Source organism: Polistes canadensis, unplaced genomic scaffold (assembly GCF_001313835.1).
Source record: "Polistes canadensis isolate GaletaPanama2010 unplaced genomic scaffold, ASM131383v1 scaffold_448, whole genome shotgun sequence".
NCBI classification, from domain to species: Eukaryota; Metazoa; Arthropoda; class Insecta; order Hymenoptera; family Vespidae; genus Polistes; species Polistes canadensis.
Window position 1 is genome coordinate 1 of NW_014569995.1, and position 21,553 is coordinate 21,553.

At 30.9% G+C, this 21,553-nt stretch overlaps 2 protein-coding genes and 2 long non-coding RNA genes across 5 annotated transcripts; 3 read left to right on the plus strand and 1 right to left on the minus strand.

Moving 5' to 3' along the window:
- The first annotated feature begins 24 nt into the window (after positions 1-24).
- LOC106792482 lies at positions 25-4,825 on the plus strand. Its single transcript, XR_001382302.1, has 2 exons — positions 25-462; positions 3,342-4,825. It is a non-coding gene; the product is annotated as an uncharacterized LOC106792482 (long non-coding RNA).
- A 1,678-nt stretch (positions 4,826-6,503) lies between these two features.
- On the minus strand, positions 6,504-14,214 carry LOC106792481 (putative phospholipase B-like lamina ancestor). 2 transcript variants are annotated; one of them, XR_001382301.1, is made up of 8 exons: positions 13,661-14,213; positions 9,792-10,054; positions 9,210-9,359; positions 8,543-8,789; positions 8,190-8,452; positions 7,748-7,988; positions 6,901-7,665; positions 6,511-6,731 (listed from the first exon to the last, which is right to left on the minus strand). XR_001382301.1 is itself a non-coding variant. In XM_014758917.1 (7 exons), exons 2-7 carry the CDS (start codon positions 9,899-9,901, stop codon positions 6,988-6,990), a joined length of 1,689 nt encoding a protein of 562 aa, XP_014614403.1. In that variant the 5' UTR covers positions 9,902-10,054; positions 13,661-14,214; the 3' UTR covers positions 6,504-6,987. The 2 variants fall into 2 exon arrangements, 1 of the variants encoding a protein (XP_014614403.1); XM_014758917.1 differs by having other exon boundaries at positions 6,504-7,665; positions 13,661-14,214.
- Positions 8,773-9,203, plus strand: LOC106792483. The gene is made up of 3 exons (XR_001382303.1): positions 8,773-8,814; positions 8,880-9,066; positions 9,137-9,203. It is a non-coding gene; the product is annotated as an uncharacterized LOC106792483 (long non-coding RNA).
- A 2,341-nt stretch (positions 14,215-16,555) lies between the features above and the next one.
- Positions 16,556-19,976, plus strand: LOC106792493 (tyramine beta-hydroxylase). Its single transcript, XM_014758933.1, has 10 exons — positions 16,556-16,874; positions 17,043-17,196; positions 17,397-17,543; positions 17,629-17,876; positions 18,253-18,406; positions 18,483-18,746; positions 18,829-19,059; positions 19,165-19,293; positions 19,455-19,629; positions 19,736-19,976. Exons 1-10 carry the CDS (start codon positions 16,738-16,740, stop codon positions 19,882-19,884), a joined length of 1,788 nt encoding a protein of 595 aa, XP_014614419.1. The 5' UTR covers positions 16,556-16,737; the 3' UTR covers positions 19,885-19,976.
- Positions 19,977-21,553: the final 1,577 nt, after the last annotated feature.

Consider the following 21,553-nt stretch of genomic DNA (forward strand, 5'->3'; position numbering starts at 1 on the left):
ATATATATATATATACATACACAATTATACACATACATAAATATAAAGATGAGAATGATTAATATCGAAGAATACTGACAATTTGATATGTTTTGCAGGGATGATAGGAGCGTTACCACCGGGTGCTATGCATCCGGCATTTGCAGCTCCAATGGGATTCCCCGGTGCACCGATGTTGGCGCCAATGATGCATCCACGCTTTAGATGATCGCCTCCCGTGGACGGGCCCACTCCACCATTGCACTTTGTGCTATGGGCTCGCCCCTAAAATCATATTAGGGTTCGGACCGAACTTTTTGACCGACAGAAGATTAAATGAAGATGAAAATGAAGACGAAGATGAAAATAGGAGAAGCAGCACACCCGCTAAATACGTTACGTCTCTTGCGTGGAATACAGTTCATCATCGAACCGGGCCCGTGCCTGCACTTGACGTATCCTGTCCCACGAAGCTTACACGAAGTTAGCAAAATCTTTGTTTTTTATTATATCATTGACGATAAAGACCCACGACGCATCTATACGTTAGTGCCTGAGGGAGTAATAACTCTTTTACTATTACTATTATTATTATTATTATCATTATTATTATTATTATGATTATTATTATGATTATGATTATTATTATTATTATTATTATCATCATCATCATCATCATCATCATCATTATCATCATCATCTTGACCGTGAAGGAAACGGTTGGAACTATTTCCTTTTTTTTCTTTTTAGAAACTTCCTCTGCGTGTCTTGTTAAGTAAAAATTAAACAAAATCATGATGGGGTTACCTTTTTTCTTTTTTCTTCATTTTGTTTTTTAATCGCTTGAATTTTGCTTTCTTAGATTTACCATTTATCTATCTATTATTATTGTTGTTGTTGTTATTACTATTGTTTTATAATTCCTCTTTCTCTAAATGATCTATATTTTATATCTACTATCTTTATTCATTATTTTAAAAAAGATAAAAATATATAAATTACAATCTCTATATTCACCATATTTAATCTTTATATTTATAATGTTTAATGAAAGAACAGAAGTTGTTAATTAATGAATACTTTTTGAGTTGTTAATTGACACACACCAAGTGAGTTTATTTTATGCAAATCTTAATACGATATATATATATATTTTCTAGAAAAATATATGTTTAGCTTGTGAATCTGTTGAACAGGGTGAGATAGGGTGGGGTGGGAAGAGAGTTGGGGCTAATCTAATAGTAATTTTCAATCATGCTTTACATGAAATATGCTTGTATATTTAAATTATTAGATTTTTAGTTTCAACCGTTTCCATACATAGGGCAAAATAATAAAATTAAATCGAAACAAGTAAACTAAACACCTCAGTCACTACACGCCAGTGTCCTAATGGAGAAACGCGATAATCGCGGATGGGTGGCGCTTCACGCTGCAGCTGGGGATGATTAATTATAAAGAAAATAAAAAAGAATAAAATGAAGAAATCGTAGAAAAAAAGAAAGGAAAATAGAAAGAGAGAGAGAAAGAGAGAGAAAGAGAGAGAGAGAGAGAGAGAGAAAGAGAGAAAGAGAGAGAGATTATTATATCTATCTATTTTAATTTATATGTAAATTTCTTTTTCTTTTCTCTTTTTTGAGTTATATATATATTATATTATTATTATTATTATTATTAAAAAAAAAGAAAAATAGAAAAAATAGAAGAAGGAAAAAGATAATCAACGAATTTGGAAGGGAGAAAGAGAGAGAGTTTGAGAATGAAATAGAGATAGAAAGAGAGAGAGAAAAAAAAAATAAAAAGAAAAACAGGAAATAATGAAAGATAAAAAAAAGCACAGGTTTGTTTAGAAAATTAAATTCTCAAAAGCTCAACTTATTTCTGTGTTCTATGACAAATTCGTTGATATACTTTTATGTGATCCGATAAATTGATCGTATGATATTTTAAAAAGTAATAGTAAAAATACTAGCCGCAGTGTGAAGACTCTGTCGCCTCAGGTTAGTCTGTCGTATAAATTTTATTTTGTTAAAATGCTTCAGGTCGAGTTGAAATACTTTTGCCGCCATTCTTTCTTTTCTTTTTTTTTTTCAGTCTTTCTTTCCTATATTTTATATATATATTACAATAATAATAAAACAATAATAGTAATAAAATATAAAAGATAGTACTAGGATCGGCTTTTGATCAATAATTAGCACCAGGCAATAGTAATCGACTCGACTTGAGATAGTCCTTTCCTTTGCAAGGAACATTTTGGTGACGCATGAGTGAGTGGTAAGTACAGAGGGTGCCTACAAAAAAAAAACAAAAGGAAAAAAGAAAGATAAAAAATAATTTAAACGTATATCTATATATATATTAAAAAAACAAAAAGAAAGAAAATAAGAGAAAGATAATGGACACCGGCTCTCTACACTCGACTCACGTCGTATTGTCCACTTTTATCCTTTGCCGTTTCTATTTAAATCGGCCAAACTTGATCGTGAAGTATCGGATTTGATTATTTGTCTCATCATTCTCTCAATCATCTGTTCTGTTTCTACTACTTACTATTACTACTACTATTACTGCTACTATTACTGTTACTATTACTACTATCACTACTACTACTATTTTCATAGAAAAAAATTTCAAAGGAAAAAAGACCTCTCTTCTCGATTCAGTTTCATATTTTCTATCTTATTTAAAAAAAAAAAACAAACAAACAAAAATAATTTGTAATTTTTCTATGTTTCTGCATTGCTCTATCAATTTGATTTTCTTTTCTCGAGTTAAAATTCGCTCTTAGTTAATTTCTTTTTTCTTTTCTTTTTTTTTTTTTTTTGAATATTTTAGTCTCCATCTTTCTTTCTTCAGGGTGTCTATTGATAGCATTAGTATATGTGTGTGTACATATATATATATAGATTGATTGATTGATTGAATTGTTGAAAAAAAAAACTGATACTTCACATAAACAAAAACAAGAAAATATTTAGATCTTGTAATTGTCGGTGCACAGTTTTATGCTTCAGAATACATTCACACATTATGCATACATACATACATACATACACAAACACACTGTGTTTTTAGTAACATAGTGATTATAGTCGTTAACGTATTTTCTTCCTAGTTATGTGTCCTATGATACTTTAGCCAAAACAAGAAAGAAAGAGAAAGAGAATAGACAAAATTTTCATTTCGCTTTTGGAAAAAAAAAAAAAAAGAAAAAAAGAAAGAAGGAAAAACGTGTCCGTAATAAAAACATTTGCATATACGTACATATGTGCGCATACATAAAAATGATTTTTTAAAAGGAAAATTTCTCTTATTTCCCCCGTCGAATTTCGAAATTTGTATACATTTGCTGCTTTCAGAAAACGAAGTTGGCACGGTTTACGTATCGCAAAAGCGTGGCGAAGACTGTGCAAGAGGAGCTGCTGCCGAAATTCATGTATAAATGAAAGAGAGAGATAGAGAAATATTCAATTAAAATAAAATATAATAAAATAAAATAAAAAATAGAAGATTTGATATATATCTTGAAATTTAAGAAAGGATTGTGTATCTAAATATATTTGTGCGTGTTATAATGGGTCATATTTGTTTTTTTTCTTTTCTTTTTTTTTCAATTATTATTATTAATATGCATTCTTTATATCTTGTTGTTGTGTTAAGTTAATCGTCAGTAGGCACCCTGTTTGTCTCTCTTTTTCAATTTTGAGTTTCTCAGCTATAGTACACTCCGACTAAAACGAATTCTTGAAAGTGCATATCGCGTCGTGTATACAACACGTGTACGTACCTAAATCTACGCATCGTTATTATATAATTTATTTTTCAGGGATTGTCTTGCCGAATTATCGGATTCCTTTTAACTTTCTTTTTCTTTTTCTTCTATTTCTTGTCCTCTTTCCTCTTTTTCCCCTTTTTGTTTCTTCCATCTTTCATCTTCCCAATTCAAAAATTGCCGCGTGAGAATCACGTGGTATCTAGCGTATACGCGCGGGAATACTCTCCTCATTTGAATTCAATTTGCGAGCGGCTTTGCTCTCGTATTCGGCGCATCAGTAGTTTTTCTCTTTTTTTTTGTTTTGTTTTTAAATTCGGCAGGACAATCTGATGGCAGAATTTTTGGACATGTAGAAGTTCTGTTATTTATTGAGTGTCATATTATAGACTGTTCCGAATAAAGACGTTCTGTGGAAAGCTCTACAAAATTGGGCATAATCTGCTTTTCTGGGATAGATACGTTATGTTATTTGTTAATTAATATTTTATTATTATTATTATTATTATTTCTTTTCTTATTTTTTATAATTTTAATTTCAAATACAATTTGTATGTAATGTATGTATGCACTTGAACGCGCGATTTATACGTATATATATATATGTATAACGTATATACCTACATTTTTAACGCAGAATATGTTTGAAATATATTTGCACACCTCTCTCTCCTCTTCAATTTTGTTTTTTTAATGAGGAAGGGTAGAAAAAAAAAAAAAAAAAAAATTCGTTTCGTTTCATCCCAGAATGGCGGGCGATAGCCACATATTGTTTCAACCAATCACAGCTCTCACCGCTGTTGGACCTTACCGGTCCCTTGCCTCAAGGCAGGCGATTGTTTGGACCTACCGTCCTGGTCTCGAGGTACCCATCATCTTCCCAATTTTATTAGCCAACAAATTCTTTTGACATCTTAACGATAGAGAAAAAAGAAACAGATTTGTATATATAGATATTACACAACAGAGAGATAATTATACAAACAATGAAAATGTACAGTAGCAACGTGAGAATAATTTAGATATAATATCATAATATCTATTGTATTTTCATGTTGCGCATCACCCGAAGAAAGGAAGAGATCACACTATGATGATGAGATTACGAAAGGGATATATGTATATATATGTGTGTATATATACATATATATATATGACTTTTAGGCAGAAATAAAATGTGGGAATTCCGTGGTCCTCGGTGCCATGGGCGCGTGGCTGGACCGAGAAACAATATTAATCGTTATAGGTAATGAGTCACGGGTAAATCGTATTAACCGAATCGATCGTTTGGAATTTATCGATACGAATGGGTTACTTGTAATTTATTTATCATTGTTAGCATTCATTGATTAGATCTGATTTACACTTCTCGTCTAAAGAAGATAGCCTTATATAGATATACTATCTTTTAATTTATCAAAATTTTACATTTGGAATGAATGTGATATAAAAAACATTACGAGCTTAGAATATGCAGTTCGTTAAATATAAATTACACATTGTTATAAAGTTTAATATATATATATCTGTATATAAAGAGAAAAATGATAGTATTTTTATTGATTAATATATTCCATACTTTTTAATATATCAGATTACGGTAAGGGCCCAATTGTATCGAAAATTCCTATCGTTCGTAGAATGCTTAGCTGGCTCTGTGTGTTATATCGATACGTTAATGTATCTTACGTTACGCAAGGACCCCTTACATTTTCCTATTTCCTTATTTCGCTAATAATGTCTTTACACTTGGTGATAGCGGATGCACGATTCGCTCGAGGGGGATCGCTTTGCTCGAAGAAACCGGTAACACGGTGCCTCTTTATCATCCTAATATTTTTATCCATCCGGTTCGATCCTTGTACGAATTTAAAGTGCCAATTAGAAACGACGATTTATTTTTCTTTTGTTTTTTTTTTTTTTTTTTTTACCATCGTTACAATTACAAAAAGTCATAACATTCTTTGAAACATTATTCGGTTTTGTAAACATGAAAACCGTTTCACGGTAGTCCGTGCTTGTTGTTCTACTACTTTTCTTTTGTTTTATCTTTAATAGATTCGTAGATTTGTAATATAAAAAAATGAACAAGGAAAAGTCTTTGAAGATTTTGCTAAATTAATTATTGCACTTTATCTTTGTACAGATCGTCCGCAAAAATTCTAGAAGTAGTCTCTATACTCTTCTACAACATTGTTGTTTTCAGCCGACTGCGTACGAGCAGAACGGACAGAATGTCGAAGAAAAAAATGTTTAAAAAAAAAAAAAAAAGAAAAAGAAAAAGTAAAAGAAAGAAAAAAGAATGAAAATAAAAGAAGGAAAATAAATTGAAAGAAAAAAGAGAAAAGAAAATATAAAAAAGAAATGAAGAGGTAACACTTTGAGAACGTGTATCTCGATTATAAAATTCAATAAATAAATGAAGATTGTTCACAATATTATATTGAAATGGACACCGTTGTTCTGCGATCAATGCAAATTAAATCCTTGTTCTTATTTCTTTTTTCTTAAATTCTTTTTAACGTTCTTCCAATTAGTTTGTTTGAAATGAATAAAACATTTCTTTGATCGCAGAAAAGCCAGTTTCATAGATCTATTAAAATCCTGTGAGAAAAAAAATCATTTCTTATCCAAATCCATGTTGTTATCCACGTTGTTATCCACGTAGAAGATAATTATAGGAATCACATTTAAAGACTGAGTCAAAGGATGTTGTTGTAAACGATAACAGACGATTAGTCTTATTTTGTTTTTTATTATTGATTCATTTATTTCGTTAAAAAGTTTACCAAAGGTAGCTGACATATGAGCCAGCTGCGAAAGCGATAAATATGAAGGAGAGAAGAAGGATTTTTTCAGCGTGAATAAATTATGCTTAATGAAGATTCGTTGTTGTTTAAGAACGTACATAAGTATTTTATGTTTTTGTCACCGAGGTTGAATTGTGGCAGTTTGTTTGCAGAAGACTTAGAGATATCTATAGATTGACGAAGAAGAGAGAAAAAAGAAAAAAACATAAATTAGATACAAAAAAAAAAGTATATCTTAAAAAAATCTGATACTGATTAGTATCAGAGAGAAAGAGATAAAAGTAAAGAAGGAATAATTCGTTTTTGAACGAACATTGATTTGACTTATAATAATACCTAAAAGCAACGAGAGAGATTGCTAAGTTTTCCCAAATTGTTGTTCTCTGTACGTTCTCGTAGTAGTTTGTCATAATTCTCGTTGCATTAAATCCAAACCCACAAAGGTGTAACGCTGTCGAAGTCGAAGACATCCGGTTGACCCATAATGTGTGAAATATTTGGAAATGATTTAGACCATTGAAAGGGGGATGTTAATTCGTTGAAACGAACCGGACCGGAAGTAGCCTCGAACAGTTCCAATCCGTTCAGATCGGCGGCTATTATTTTGCTGTCGATGACACCCATCGGTAACGGCGGCTTCTCCAAGTCACCTCTGTAAGTTCGGATTTGAGATAAATTCAAACGATAAGTTTCATTAATATTCTCTAGAGTGGACGACTTCTCTTCTTGGCTGCTGTAGCCGCCTCGCATAAAATTTCTAACATGTTCCATTATAGTAATGTTCTCTTGCGACTGCATCAAATAACGTTTCCTCGTTAAAAGATCATCCTCGTTGATAGTACCAGCTGCTTTCTCGATCTCTTGGAAATATGGTAAACCAGTACAAAGGATAACACCGCTATCGGTCAAATTTTTCGTATAATCGGCAACGTGAGTGATACTTCCTAATTGTTCGATTAACCAAACGTTGGCGGATCTTGGTTCGTATGTGATCCACTGGTGCATCGAATTGACACCATTTTGAAAAGTTAAAACTTTAGACCACGATTTGCTATCCGTTGCTAAACGATTTGCTGCCATTACTCTGATGGACGACATTACCTGATGGAATAATAACAAATATTTTATATATTCGTAGTTTACAATGTATAATAACGTTACATGTTTTTACACAGAACCGTACTTGATTTTCCAGACTTGCAAAATCCCAAGGATCACGAGTTGGAACTGACAATGGCATACCAGCAACTATCAACTCTCGATTTTCAGATGTCATTAAATAAAACTCATCGTGCGAGGAAAGCGCTCCAGGATATGAAGACATGATGATCGATTTAGTTGGTATTAGTGCTACATTTTTTGACCCAGGCAATACATGATAATTGAATTTGTATCTTTTCAAAAGTCTCAACATTTTGGCGTATCTGGAAAAGAACACGAATTAGGCAAGTTTTCTTGATTCTCTCCGTTGACAAAAATTGTACGATCGTTCTTTATAATACCCACGATTTATTTATTTTTTTTGTTTCATTTGATCCTCGCTGCATAAAACCATCAGAATTTGATCAATTTGTTCTTTTTAATTAACGACAGTGTTACGTCAATGGTAAATAATTGATACTTACGGTGCAGCAGTGTTGTGTCCAATTGCAATAAGCGGTGGTTGTTTCTTATTTTCTCTGGCAAGTGCTTTAAGAAAAATCATGCCTTTTTCGCCGATCGAGGTGTTCGATCCATTGATCAATGTTAAATCGTCGTAGGATAAATCAGAAGCCATTGCTAGCCAAAGAAAATCTTCCGTTTGTATTTCTGCCGATTGACGACTGCGACGTACCGCGAAACGCCAACCAACTTCCAAACCATCCAATTGTGCATAAAACAATCGTACCTTCATCGACAAGATTATCGAGCAAAATTATAAATTACGAGGAATAATAAACGAGGGGAGAAATCATTTGTTTATGGGAATGATACGCACCATATGCCAAAACGAGTCCTTAGATTCCAACAACTCAGCACGCTCGCGTATCACAGCTGCATTCTCCCGAAGATACCGTCGTGATTTTCTACATTCGACTGGATTTTTATTGCATATTACATTGATGGTGTTGTACCAATGATGGTGTATCAATTGCCACGTTAAACTACCTTCCAAAAGGCCTGCCGCATATGCTTGTACTGTGTCCGGATATTTTGCCGATGTTTCAATTTCAATGATAGACCACCTGTGTTAACGACATTTTTCAAGAGGTATATAAAATTAGATAATTACTTTTATTTTATCGCATTATCCAATTAATTTTTCTCTATCTCAGTGTTAAGAAAAAATTTGATATTTAACACTAAACCGGTCTCGTATTGATCGGACCAATAACGGAATGCAGAATTTGATGAAATATTTCTTGGAAAGAGAAAAAGACAAATAAACAAACCGGTCATGCGATACGTTTAACATTCATTGGGGAAGAAAGTGTATTTTAATTAAGGATGGAATAGAAAAATGTTGTATCTTATTTTAATAATCAATTACTATTCCTTTTTACGAGATTTTGTAGCCAACTTTTGCTTTCAGAGATTGTAAAATGACAAGACTAGGAATTATTAGGATACTTTGGGGTACAAGAAGAAACAAAATGTAGACAAACCCATTTTCTAAAATTCCAGTCTTGTAATATGCACGTGCGGCATTTAATGAAATAGCTGTAAGATCATTGCCTTGGCCCCAAAAGTCAATACGGTATCCTCCCTTGTGATTCCACGACACAGTTGCTGAGTATGTCCCATCTTTCTCAACACTGTAAGTAAAGAATACAATTAACAAAGAAAAATGAAAAAGAATCTCACGATATTTGATATACATTATTTTCAAACTTCATCGTGAGAAGATACGCGAATTCTCTCTCTGTATGCAATTCACAATCTCTGAGTATGCAATTTATTTAAATGTCTTTGCTAAGTGTTTATTTATTCGAGCGATTAATAACGAGTGAAATATAGTATTTAGTATTTAAATAAATCACGTCGTCGGATGCTATCATCGCGAATTTGTATTTCAATATTCTTTTTTGTTTTTAATTAAAAACCAATTGTTATCAATTGATATCATTTCTCGTTAACATTATATAGTAAAAAAATGAATATAATTTTTATAATTATTAATTTTTTAATAGAAACTTCATTGACTACTTTATTTTATTAGATATATTTATTTTGATATGAAAACTTACTGTCCAAATTCACCAAGAATGATGGCGCCGACGCCAAGAAGAGCGACGGCGACAAGAATGTACGTGGAGATGCGCGTTTGCAGCCAAGAAGCGCCCACTACCTTCAGCATGGCTCATCGGTAAGCTAAGCACCTTGGTAACGAAGAAAAGAAAAAGGTGGAAGGCACGAGTTTCGCGTTCTCAACCCATCGATTACAGAAGCCTGCTCTGTGGCCTCTTCTAGTGCTCTTAGAAGTTGCCGGTACGCGCGTATCTTCTTTTTACTATAATAAATACATACAAATAATCATATACATTTGTTGTATATACCGTATCATAAGTAAATCATTTTCTTGTGGAGGGTGCATTATTTAAAATTATATTACAATTTAAAATATCATTCACGAGAGACGAGTAATTATAATATAAAATTGAAATATGATCACAGTTGATTAGATCCGATATAAAATTGACTTTTAAAGTACGGGAAAAGATAAGAACGTTGAGATTACTAAAGTCAAGCAACTTGGACACGATTAGTAAGCTGAATGGATGACCAGTACGGATAAATAAAACCACATGCTATTGACTTTAAAACAGTCTGTAAAAAAGACGCGAATTCTTTGATAGTATTGGATAGCTGTAGAGGTGTTCGTTAAAATATAATTCAATACAAAAATAAATGAAAAGCATATGACACTGTTTATGACAATGAACATTCCTATAACAGGTATATTGGTGTATCAATGAGCTTGCACTTCTCTTCTGGCATCATTCCGGTTCTCTCTCTCTTTCTCTCTTTCACACACACTCTGTGAATGTTATCTTACATATAGAAGATTTATGTATGCAGATAGAAGTGTGACTAACAACGTCCCCCTCCCCCCTATCCCGATAGAAAAGGAGAAAACGTTTCAGAATTAGAAACTTGCGAATTGAAGGCAAAGGTTAAGGCTATATAACACCCACTCAATATAGTATTGGCACTCTATCTAATTGGATACAAACGAGTTGCAAATCATATATAAATACATTGCATGCTTGGTAATCTTTTATTGCAGATAAAAGATATTTTTCGATTTCTTTTTAAAAAGTCAGATAAGTTCCAAGAGTTGGTAACTCAAATGTATTATCTTTCTAACTAACAAGATTATTTTGTTCTTTTCACGCGAACATCACGTTGTAATCTTTTTCTATAGAAACCATTTATAGCGTTGTAATAATATTGTTTCTTCTTATTATTATTCTGCTTTAGAGTAAATTTTTACAGTTAAAAAAGAGAGACACGTCATTGATAAAAAAGATACGAAAAGGGAAGTTTTCTCGAAATCATGCTCCTTATTTTCAACGATTGCTTTTAACTAGTATTGTGTTTAAACATATACACACACACACAAATACATTGTATAGAACTGCACTAGTTTCATGCATCAGTGATAAATATTCGCGACGTGCAATATTGCGCAAGATGTTAGTCATTCGTACTCGATAATGGCGATTCATCATTCCGATGTCCCTTTTTATTTTTTTTATTTTTTTTATATTTACACTCGGTTTGTCAATGTTAAATATTAAACTATATATTCAATACTATATCATATGTATATCGTACAATTATAATTGTCTACATTTTATATTCATTAATTTATACCAAGTGATATATTGTTTTTTTATTCTTTTATTTCCTCTAAGTGTTTAAAAAATTAATATTAATTAATTATTTATATATACAGAGTGTCCTGTAACTGGTTGTATAATAGAGCCAAAGGATTGATTATACATGAAAAACTAAATAGAAAATGTTGATTTGAATTTGTTCACTTGACGCAACCATGATGAAACTTGTTTCCTTGTTTGATAAGCATAAGATTACATAAAAGTAACACAGATACAAGAGATTTTATTATATTAACAATATTTGAAAACTTATTAAAAAGCATAAAAATGTTCTTCGAAATATTCGAGAGTAAGAAGATATCGAAATTTATCGAACTGAAATTGAATGAAGTTTGCTTGCATCACAAGTTATATATAGGGCATCCTGTATATACAAATTAATTATAATTAAAAGCAAATATTAAGTATATATACATTTTTAAATTTATATTAATATAAAAATTGAGTGAATAATTTTGTCCTTAGATAAAGGAACACTTAGATTAGTGGTTGATCATGCATATCTTTGAAAATCCTGTTAACTGGTTTCCTCTTTTTTTTTGACCGCAAAGAAGAAGAAAAGAAATAAAATAAACGAGAGTATCGAATTTATTAATATTGGACTTTATATTGGAGAATAATAAGAAAAGACAGAAAGTTAGAATGTTGAAGACTACAGAGGGACTAACATAAGAGAATAAGCTTTCGTATCTACACTCAAGAGACAATCTGTGGGAACTGAGCCAAGAGTGCAAGAAGAGATCTTGTAGTTCTTGGTAAAATCAAATGATTCGATCGAATCGACATAAACTTGTCTGCTATACCAACTACTTTCAATCTATGATTTATGTCTTTAAACAATTTTAAGATATCAAAGTTACCCCCAAAAACGTAACCAAAAGTTTTCTTCTTCTAAGTACTCGAAAATAGAAACAAATAAAGTATTGGGAAAGAGTTTTCTATTAAAATCGTATGAATTTATCCTTGCAGTATTCATGTATATGTGTGTGCGTGTGTGTATATGCAAATCTTGTATAACGTCATGTAAATTTTAAATCGTATATTATTATAACTGAATTTCGCACCCGGTAAAGTCGCGTTTCATTTTGTGTTTTGATAAAAATACAATATATCTTTTTATAGAATTTAGATGTAAATATAAAAACAGTTTTAATTAAAAATATTCAAAGAAATTTCTCTATTTGTATCGGATAAATTATTCCACTGTTTAATATTATAAAAACGTCTACAGATCGCTTTCGTGATAACAATTAGATGTTGAGTTATAACAAGAATGAGAAAGAGAGAGAGGGTATTTAACACTTTGTAGAAGCAGATGCCGTTGTGTCAACTAACTTATCGCTTGTCGTAAACAAAACGCTTTGCGTTTACGCTATTCATCAATTTTATCATTTCCTTTGCTTTACAATTTCTGCAAAAAATTCTTATTACCTCTTATTTGTGTTTTTATTCTTAATATTATAATATTAACGTAAATTATTTTTCCTACCTAAAGTCGTAACGAAACAATTTCATATTATACAATAAATATATAGTATATTGTTTAAACTAAATATATCAAATAATTGTAAGTAAATCATTCGAATAAAAAGAGACACGATTAGATAGTCTGTAAAAAAATTCATGCTTAGAATACATAATATTGATCAATCGTATCAACGATCTATTATAAATTAACCGCTTGGATCATTCGATCTATACAAATATTTAAACCAATAACATTCCTAAATTTATTATCAATTATACGTCAAAGTATTCCATGCGTAATTCAAATTAAATCTTAATCAACGCATTTAAAAAAGAAAAAAAAAACAGAAGACATTTCAATTCGCATTTAATCAAATCACGTTGCGTTCACGACCAACCACGACTATAAGTCACGTTCTTAAGTCAATTAAAAAAATAAGATAACTAAAAAGAAACGTAGAGAATATTATAAAATAATCGTATATACAAGAGAGAAGGAAGGAAGGAAAGAAATAAAATAAAATAAAATAAAATAAAATAAAATAAAATAAAATCAGACGAGGGGGGCGTCTGAAAAAAGACGCGGTGTCCCGCGCTGCTTGGCTCGGTCGGTAACGTAAAATTCTTTTTATATTTTTTAAAAAATGACAAAAAATAATGTTTCCACAATTATATTATTTGTTCTCGTATTGTTTATAATGTTGGATTTCGGTTAAAAATGAAAATATCTGATATTATGTACGTACCGTTGACGTTAATATACCTGTTGAGATGTTTAACGCTGCGTACACGGTTAAAGATTCGGTGATTCTCATCGGAGATTACATTCCTCACCACGTGCTTTGTATATTATCCCGGTCTTTATGAGACACGATGGACCAGTTGCTCCGACACTGAAATCCTATTGCAAAGACTCTGTGTTCCCGACTGGCACTGCGCGTCCAAGGGCAACGTGCCTCTTGATTACCCCCATCACTTCCGCTTAAAACCCCACTCCAAAGGTTCCCCCGGCGTCTTCTTACCCCCATTCAAACCATTCTCAGCACCACTCCCAAGTAATTCTTCTACCCCACCACCATTAAATCGCTCGGCAACATCAAGCTCGTCGGACGTCTAACTATCAGCAGCAGACACACGCCAAGTCGTTGTTCTTGATGGTGGTGATGATGATGCCCGGTGACGACCGATGACCGGGGATTTTTATTTTTTCTTTTCCTTTTTCTCAACCTACGGATTATATCTTTCATCGGTTTATCTTACTCTAATGGGAACTTTTTTTACGAAACATGCAATATATTACAAAGTATTTTAAGATAAGTAAAGAAATAAATTTGTCTGTTGTATTTATAAATGATAGTTTCTCTTTCTTGTAAGTTGGGTGATTATTATGACGGCGCCTTCAGACGAACGTGCTCGCTTATTAAAGAGATTAAAACTGTCAATTATATTCAATCGAGGCTCGTTAAAAGCTAGAACGTGAAATATCTTGTCTTTCTCACAGACACGATTGACCGGCGAATGAGTCTTCTTCGAGATATAAATAAGATAGAAAATATTTAAGCAATTAGAATATAAATTCGCTATTACGAATAATTAACAGACCTGTTTGAAATATTTCACACGGTTTCACATTGTTTTATATTAATGTTGTTTACAAATTTAAATATAATTATATATAGACAATTAATTCGTTGTATTATAAATCGTATATAATTTGTACATACATACTTAAGGATCTGTTCATTATTCGTATATTATTCTTATATAATTTACAATATATATTCTTAAAAAGTTCATTGAACTATATTGTGCAGTTTATGACACCACTTCCTATCAATTTATACAACATTTGTTTTATTTTCTAAAACAATTTCGTATGAAATTTTTCCATTAAACGCTCCGACGAGAAAAAAATGATTTACACAAAATAAATTCAAGATAAATCTTCTGTTATACGGTTGAATTTATTCTACTTATAGAAATAAGCGTAAGGGTGAAAATAACCGGATTGGCCAGATGAAAAAAAAGCCCGACGAATTTCTATGAAAAGAATGAATACGAGATTATGGTTTGAATAGGTAGAAGGTCTTTTTATATTCAAATCCTACCTTCGCAGTTTTTTCTTCTTCTTTTTCAAAAATTTTACATGACCGAGTTTTCGGTTGATAGGTTTATAGATTTTCGAACTATAGAAATAAGAAAAAGGGTCAAACGTTTAACAAAAAAGAATCCCCATGAGACTAATAAAAGATTTTAGAAGACAGAATTATGTGAAGTATTGTTCGTTAGTGACTAGTTGACCCTTCGCATGCTCGTTAACTTGAATGGTTTCTCACTCTTATTTAAAGTATATATTTTTTTATCGGTCAAGAAGATTTCACATCATCTAACAAGCTTTTTACATCGAAAAAATTCGCTGTAGATAAGATAATAAAATAAAAACATCAAAGGTACGATAATTTAGGGTATTGATACGATTTCGGTAAAACATTTTCGGTAAACTTTCATGTCATATTTTTAATGAAAGAATTTTCTTAACTTAGAATTGTTAATATCAATCTATTTTCAATACCATCACGTATTAGTTTCACCGCATTAATAATATTCAGTGCAATAAAGTTTAGTCGAAGAGAAGAGTTTTCTCTCCATCTATGCGTGGAATAATTTCTATGGAATTTCTTTATTACGTTCTACCAAACGGTATGCCTCACTCAAATGGCAAGGGAATGCAATATGGTTCTTCCTTCTCTGGTATTTTGTTATTAAGAAATTTTTAACGTTAAAAATTTTTCCTATTCGTTTAATAAAGTTATGCGTCTCTTTATGTATATGTATGTGTGCGTGTGTGCGAATGATCTTTTTTCTTCTTCCCTTTTCGATATATGAAACCGATCAGTTTGCACAATTAGAATAATTGATTTTTTCGATACGAAAATCATGAGACTGGATTTCATCATTGATATAATTAATTGCTCATTATTTCGTGCAATGCAAGCAATAAATATTACAATATTAATTCATGAATATTATAATCGGCTATCATTTGCAAATGGTATTTTTCCTCTTTCATAAATTACAAAGTATAACACTTCTAATCGATACTGTAACCTTGATAAAAGGAAAAGAAAAAGAAGAAATTGAATTACTAATTATTTAAATCAAACTCGATCTTTCGCTCTTATTCAACGCTTATATCAATATAAAAAAAAAAGAAGAAGGAAGAAAACATAATTTATAACATTTAAAAGAAAAACTGCATATTTGTTCAAACGTTGTAACTAAGCAGATTTGACTGTATAATTAAACATTTAATGCTAATTAATCGATATCTTGTTTAATCTAACTATTAAGAAATGTATTTTACGTAATTCGATTTAAGGGCAATCAAGGATGCGGTAAATAAATTCTATCGATAATATTAATCATTAAATAACTTAAATACGATAGAAAATATTTTGTATATAGAAAATTGTATTATAGAAATTAATTTGACATCGTTTCAATATCGTATTTGTAAAATTCGAATTAAGCGGGAAAATTAAAAAAGTGTTGATGACGTCACGCTTTTGACCCTTCTCAGTTCGCGCTTCGGCCGGCAGATTGCGCGACGATCACGGAGCGTGCGCACCATTTCAAATACGCGCGAAAATTTCAACATAAGAAAAGTGGAAGCGATCAAATCGTCAGTAGCTGTTCATCCACGAAAAACGAAACTAGTTGCAAATATTATATCCAAGTATAGTTAAAATAACTTTAAATTGATCGTTATTAACAAAGAAGATAATTAATAATCAATCAGTTTAATAAAATAATAAATTCGACCATGTTATTCGTGAATTTTTCGGTGTTACTCTTATTAAAAATTGTAAACATCGTCGCGTTTACTTTATCTGTTGACAATAATAATTTAAATGACGTGCACACGATTCCTTTGGGATCGGAAGCTACATTTCATTGGAGGTATCATTGTTAAATTATTCATTAATTTTAAATCTTTGCTATAGCACCTTTCACGAGTTCATCATATCGTTGGAAAGAATATTTAAATGATTTTCTTCTTGTAGTATAGTTCGTGTCTTAGAAAATAATTATTTTTACGTGAAACAATTGTTTTTTAATTATTCGTAGAATCGATTTAACGAGCAAACTGGTGAAAGTAGAAATTCATTACACCGGTGATCAAAATACATGGTTCGCTATTGGTTTTTCCGATTATGGGGAATTTAAACCTGCAGATTATTGTATTCTGTGGACCGATTGGCATCAACAAACTCAATTACAGGTAGATATATAAAAAGAAAAGATTTTTTTTCAACGAATTGTGTCGCAAAAATGATACGATAAAAATAATACAAAATATTATAATTTTTCCATGACGAGCGCGTACTCGTCGATCGCAGCTAACTTATTCAAATTATTTTCATAAGTAAAACGATAATAATGATTAATATTATTGTTATATATAAATTATTAATATATCAGGATGCATGGTCGGACGTTGAGGGTAAATTGATTCTCGATGAAAAACAAAATTGCGATAATTTTGCTTGGAAAAGAAGAAACAATACGATGAAGTTTACATTTACGAGAAAATTCGATACTTGCGACGAACATGATTATATATTCGAGGTAAACTATTCATACACTTGTGTCTAACTTATTTTGAAAAAGAAAATTTATGAATAGAAATTATTTAAAGAAATGTTCATTTTAGAGAGGCACCACGCATATCGTCTGGATAAAAGGACGAGGTCCTTTAACTTCCTTGGCAGGTTTAAAAATAACAGATGGTCAATTTTCTGGCATGGCTAGGACAGAATTGTTACGAGTTATTCATAAAAAACCAACATTTCCTTCGGATGCATGGCAATTCGACGTTACCGTGAAAAATATTCAAATACCGAATAAGGAAACTACTTATTGGTGTCGAGTATTCAAATTACCTTCTCCTTTGAAATTAAAGTAAATTCGTTTTAATCCAAATTTACTGATCCACCTCGCGAATGAACAACCCAACACCCCATGACAATTCATTTTTAATTAAAATTGTTAAACTGAAAACAATTAAAATCTTTATATCTAGGAGAAGAAAAAAAACAAATCTAGGAGCCGAAGAAAAATTCAACACTATACATGAAGCTGAACAGAGTTGCGTTAGGGTAAAATTAATTAGCATAAGGGTTTGAATTCTTCAGTGAACAAAAATTTAATTTCTAAAAACTTCAGAAGTATTTAAAAAATGAAATGGCACGTTGGGTTCATTGTCGAGCTGGATTCGCGATAATAAATATAATTATATTGATTACATTTTTTGAGAAACAAATTCTATATCCAACAGACACCATATTTTACAATTTGGTCCACTGATTCAAGAGGAGAATAAACATTTAATTCATCACATTGAAGTATTTCATTGTTCTGGTCCAGATGACACAGAAGTTCCAATGTACGAAGGACCCTGTGATAGTGTTGATCGACCACAAAAAACTCAGGTATTAAAAACGCTCGAATGACAATTCAATTTTAAATGAACGATCAAATTTATCGAGTAATATATTTCGAAATCAGATATGTAAGAAAGTTCTGGCAGCTTGGGCTATGGGAGCAGATGCGTTTGTATATCCAGAAGAAGCTGGTTTGCCAATCGGTGGTGAAAATTTTAATCCGCACGTTATGTTAGAAGTTCATTACAACAATCCTGAACTCCAAGCTGGTAATATAGATTCCTCGGGAATTCGTTTCATTTTCACGAAAAATTTAAGAAAGTATGACGCTGGTGTAATCGAATTGGGATTAGAATATACCGACAAAATGGCTATTCCGCCACAACAAGTAATGAATATTTCATTGTCTATTGGAAGAAATGAACAATTCCTGATAACTCTATTCATTTTTGATGTATTAATTATTATAGGAATCTTTTCTTTTATCTGGTCATTGTATATCTGAATGCACCGGTGTTGGTTTACCTCAAAGTGGAATACACGTATTTGGTTCTCAACTACACACCCATTTAACTGGCACCAGAGTAATTACTCGTCATTTTAGAGATGGAATTGAACTACCTCGTTTGAATTATGATAATCATTATTCAACACATTTCCAAGAAATCAGATTACTTCCTAAACCTGTTACAGTTTTACCAGTAAGTAATGTTAGCTTACTTTTTATCTTGTTTTTTCTTTCGTTTTTCTTTCGTTTTTCTTTATTCGGACGATACAATTATCGATATTTGTTGTAACGTTAATAGGGTGATTCCTTGATAACGACCTGTACTTACAACACTATGCAAAGAGATAATATTACTCTGGGTGGTTTTGCTATATCCGATGAGATGTGTGTTAATTACATACACTATTATCCTAATACACGTTTAGAGGTAAATTAATTCTATTTTACAATTTGTTTGATAAAAGAACGTGTGCATACAATCGAACCCAACAGCTTGGAAAAACCCAAGGGAAAAGGGTTGTATCTACAAAATGATCTTACTGTTGAAATTTATCAAATAATTTATGATTAATATAACTTGTATATTAGGTATGCAAAAGTGCCATTAGCGATGATGCATTGAGAACGTATTTTCGTTATATGAGAGAATGGGAAAATCAAAAGACGAGTAATGAAAAAGTAATATCTGATAATTACAAGAGTATCGAGTGGACTAAAGTTCGTGTTGAAGCACTTCACGATATTTATCAGGCCGCTCCTTTAGGTATGTGTTTTTCCTATTTATATTCCATTATTTATATCGTTATATTTAATGTATTCTAAATTAATCAGTATGCTAATCATTTATTTTTTTTCTACTACATTTAAAGGAATGCAATGCAATGGATCTGATGGATCTCGGTTACCTGGTTTGTGGAATAACATAGCCGCAACTCCTATCAGGTTGCCTTTACCACCACCTGCTAGAGATTGCTTTGATTTTTCATTTAAAACGGATATTACTGATGATACAATGTAATCTACATTTAGGTACGATATTCTTCTAATAAACAATTATAATTATTAACTTTAATTTTATGTTCGAAGAAAATAAATATCTAATTGAACAAATTGTTATTAAATGTACTCTCGCAACACCTATCCGTTATTAGATCACAAATTGGATTTTTCCCATTTTCTATTTTATGCCACATAAATCTGGTGTCTCTTTGATACCTTATTTCTTATAATATCGGAAAGAAAAATGCATTCATTTATTTATATCGTCTATTTACATTTCTAACAGAAACTTATATTAAGTTTGGGAAAAAGATATCCATTATTTCTACGTTTATTTAACGAAATTCACCTCTCGGGTGCAAAGGGTTAATTTGTTGAGATATAATATAAAAGAAGAAAAAAAGAGAAAAAAGAAAAGAGGAAACAATTAAATTATTAATATAATCGATATGAACAAAAAAAAACATTTTTAATATAGAAAAACTGTTAATTAATTTTAACTTTCTTTTTCTTTTTATTTCTTCTGTAAACTTTAATAAATGTGGATGTGTATATATGAGTACGTACGAGCATTCGCGTTAAATTCAATTTTTTGATCTAAATTACGAAAAAAAAGTAGTCTCTTGAATCCATTTAAGAATAATATTAATAATAGTAATAGTAATGATAATAATAAAAAATAATAATTAGTTATATTTATCGGTAGAAAAGTTTACGAATTCCTACAAGTTTACAAGCACTGGTTTTTATTTTTTTTTTTTTCAATTTCTTAATATTCTTCTCTTATTTTTGTTCTTTTCATTTTTTGGCAGTACATCGTCAATGCTAAGCTTGATTGAATGTTTGTCGCAGCAAATACTGTAATAATCGGAATCATTTATCATTTATCGTAGAATGATAATAATAATAACATAATAATAATATAGTAATAATAATGATAGTAGCAGAAACTTGTTTTTACATTTCATATGAATGTACAAAAAAGTGTTTAGCCTTAAGACTACGATATAAAAATTAAAAGTATATCCCGTATTTACTATATAATACATTGGGCGCTGATTATGCATACAAACATACATACTTACATTACTCACCCACACACTTACGTACACTTACAAATATATTTTCATACATACTATAGTTGCCACCGTACAAGCATAAACGTCCATTCACGAAAGTATCATCATTTATTTATTTAATATTATTTTATATTTTGTGTTTATTTATTCTTATAATAACAAACGCCATTTTTTCTTACTTCTTTTTTTTTTAATTTCTAATATTTTTTCTTTCTTACTTTCCTTCATCAAACTCTAAGCAAAATTCGTCAATTTTATTTTTGTGTTTCGACGTTCATTAAAAAAGCTCACAAAGTTAGTTCAGCATTCCTAGCAATTCACTGTTATTTTATCAGATATTTATTTGTACTGCCAAATACATTGCTTCATTTAATTATATATTTAGGTTTCTTTTCTTTTCTTTCCTTTTCTTAACTAATAAAGAAATCTTTCTCTTTGGCATCGCATTAAACTGCATTTAAACTTTAAATGATACATATACGTACAGATCGTTAAAAATTATAAACATATTATATATGATAAACAAAACATATGTGATAAAAAACGTAAAAGTTTCTTGATTCATACCGTCAAATACATATATATATATATATATATATATGAGAGGTT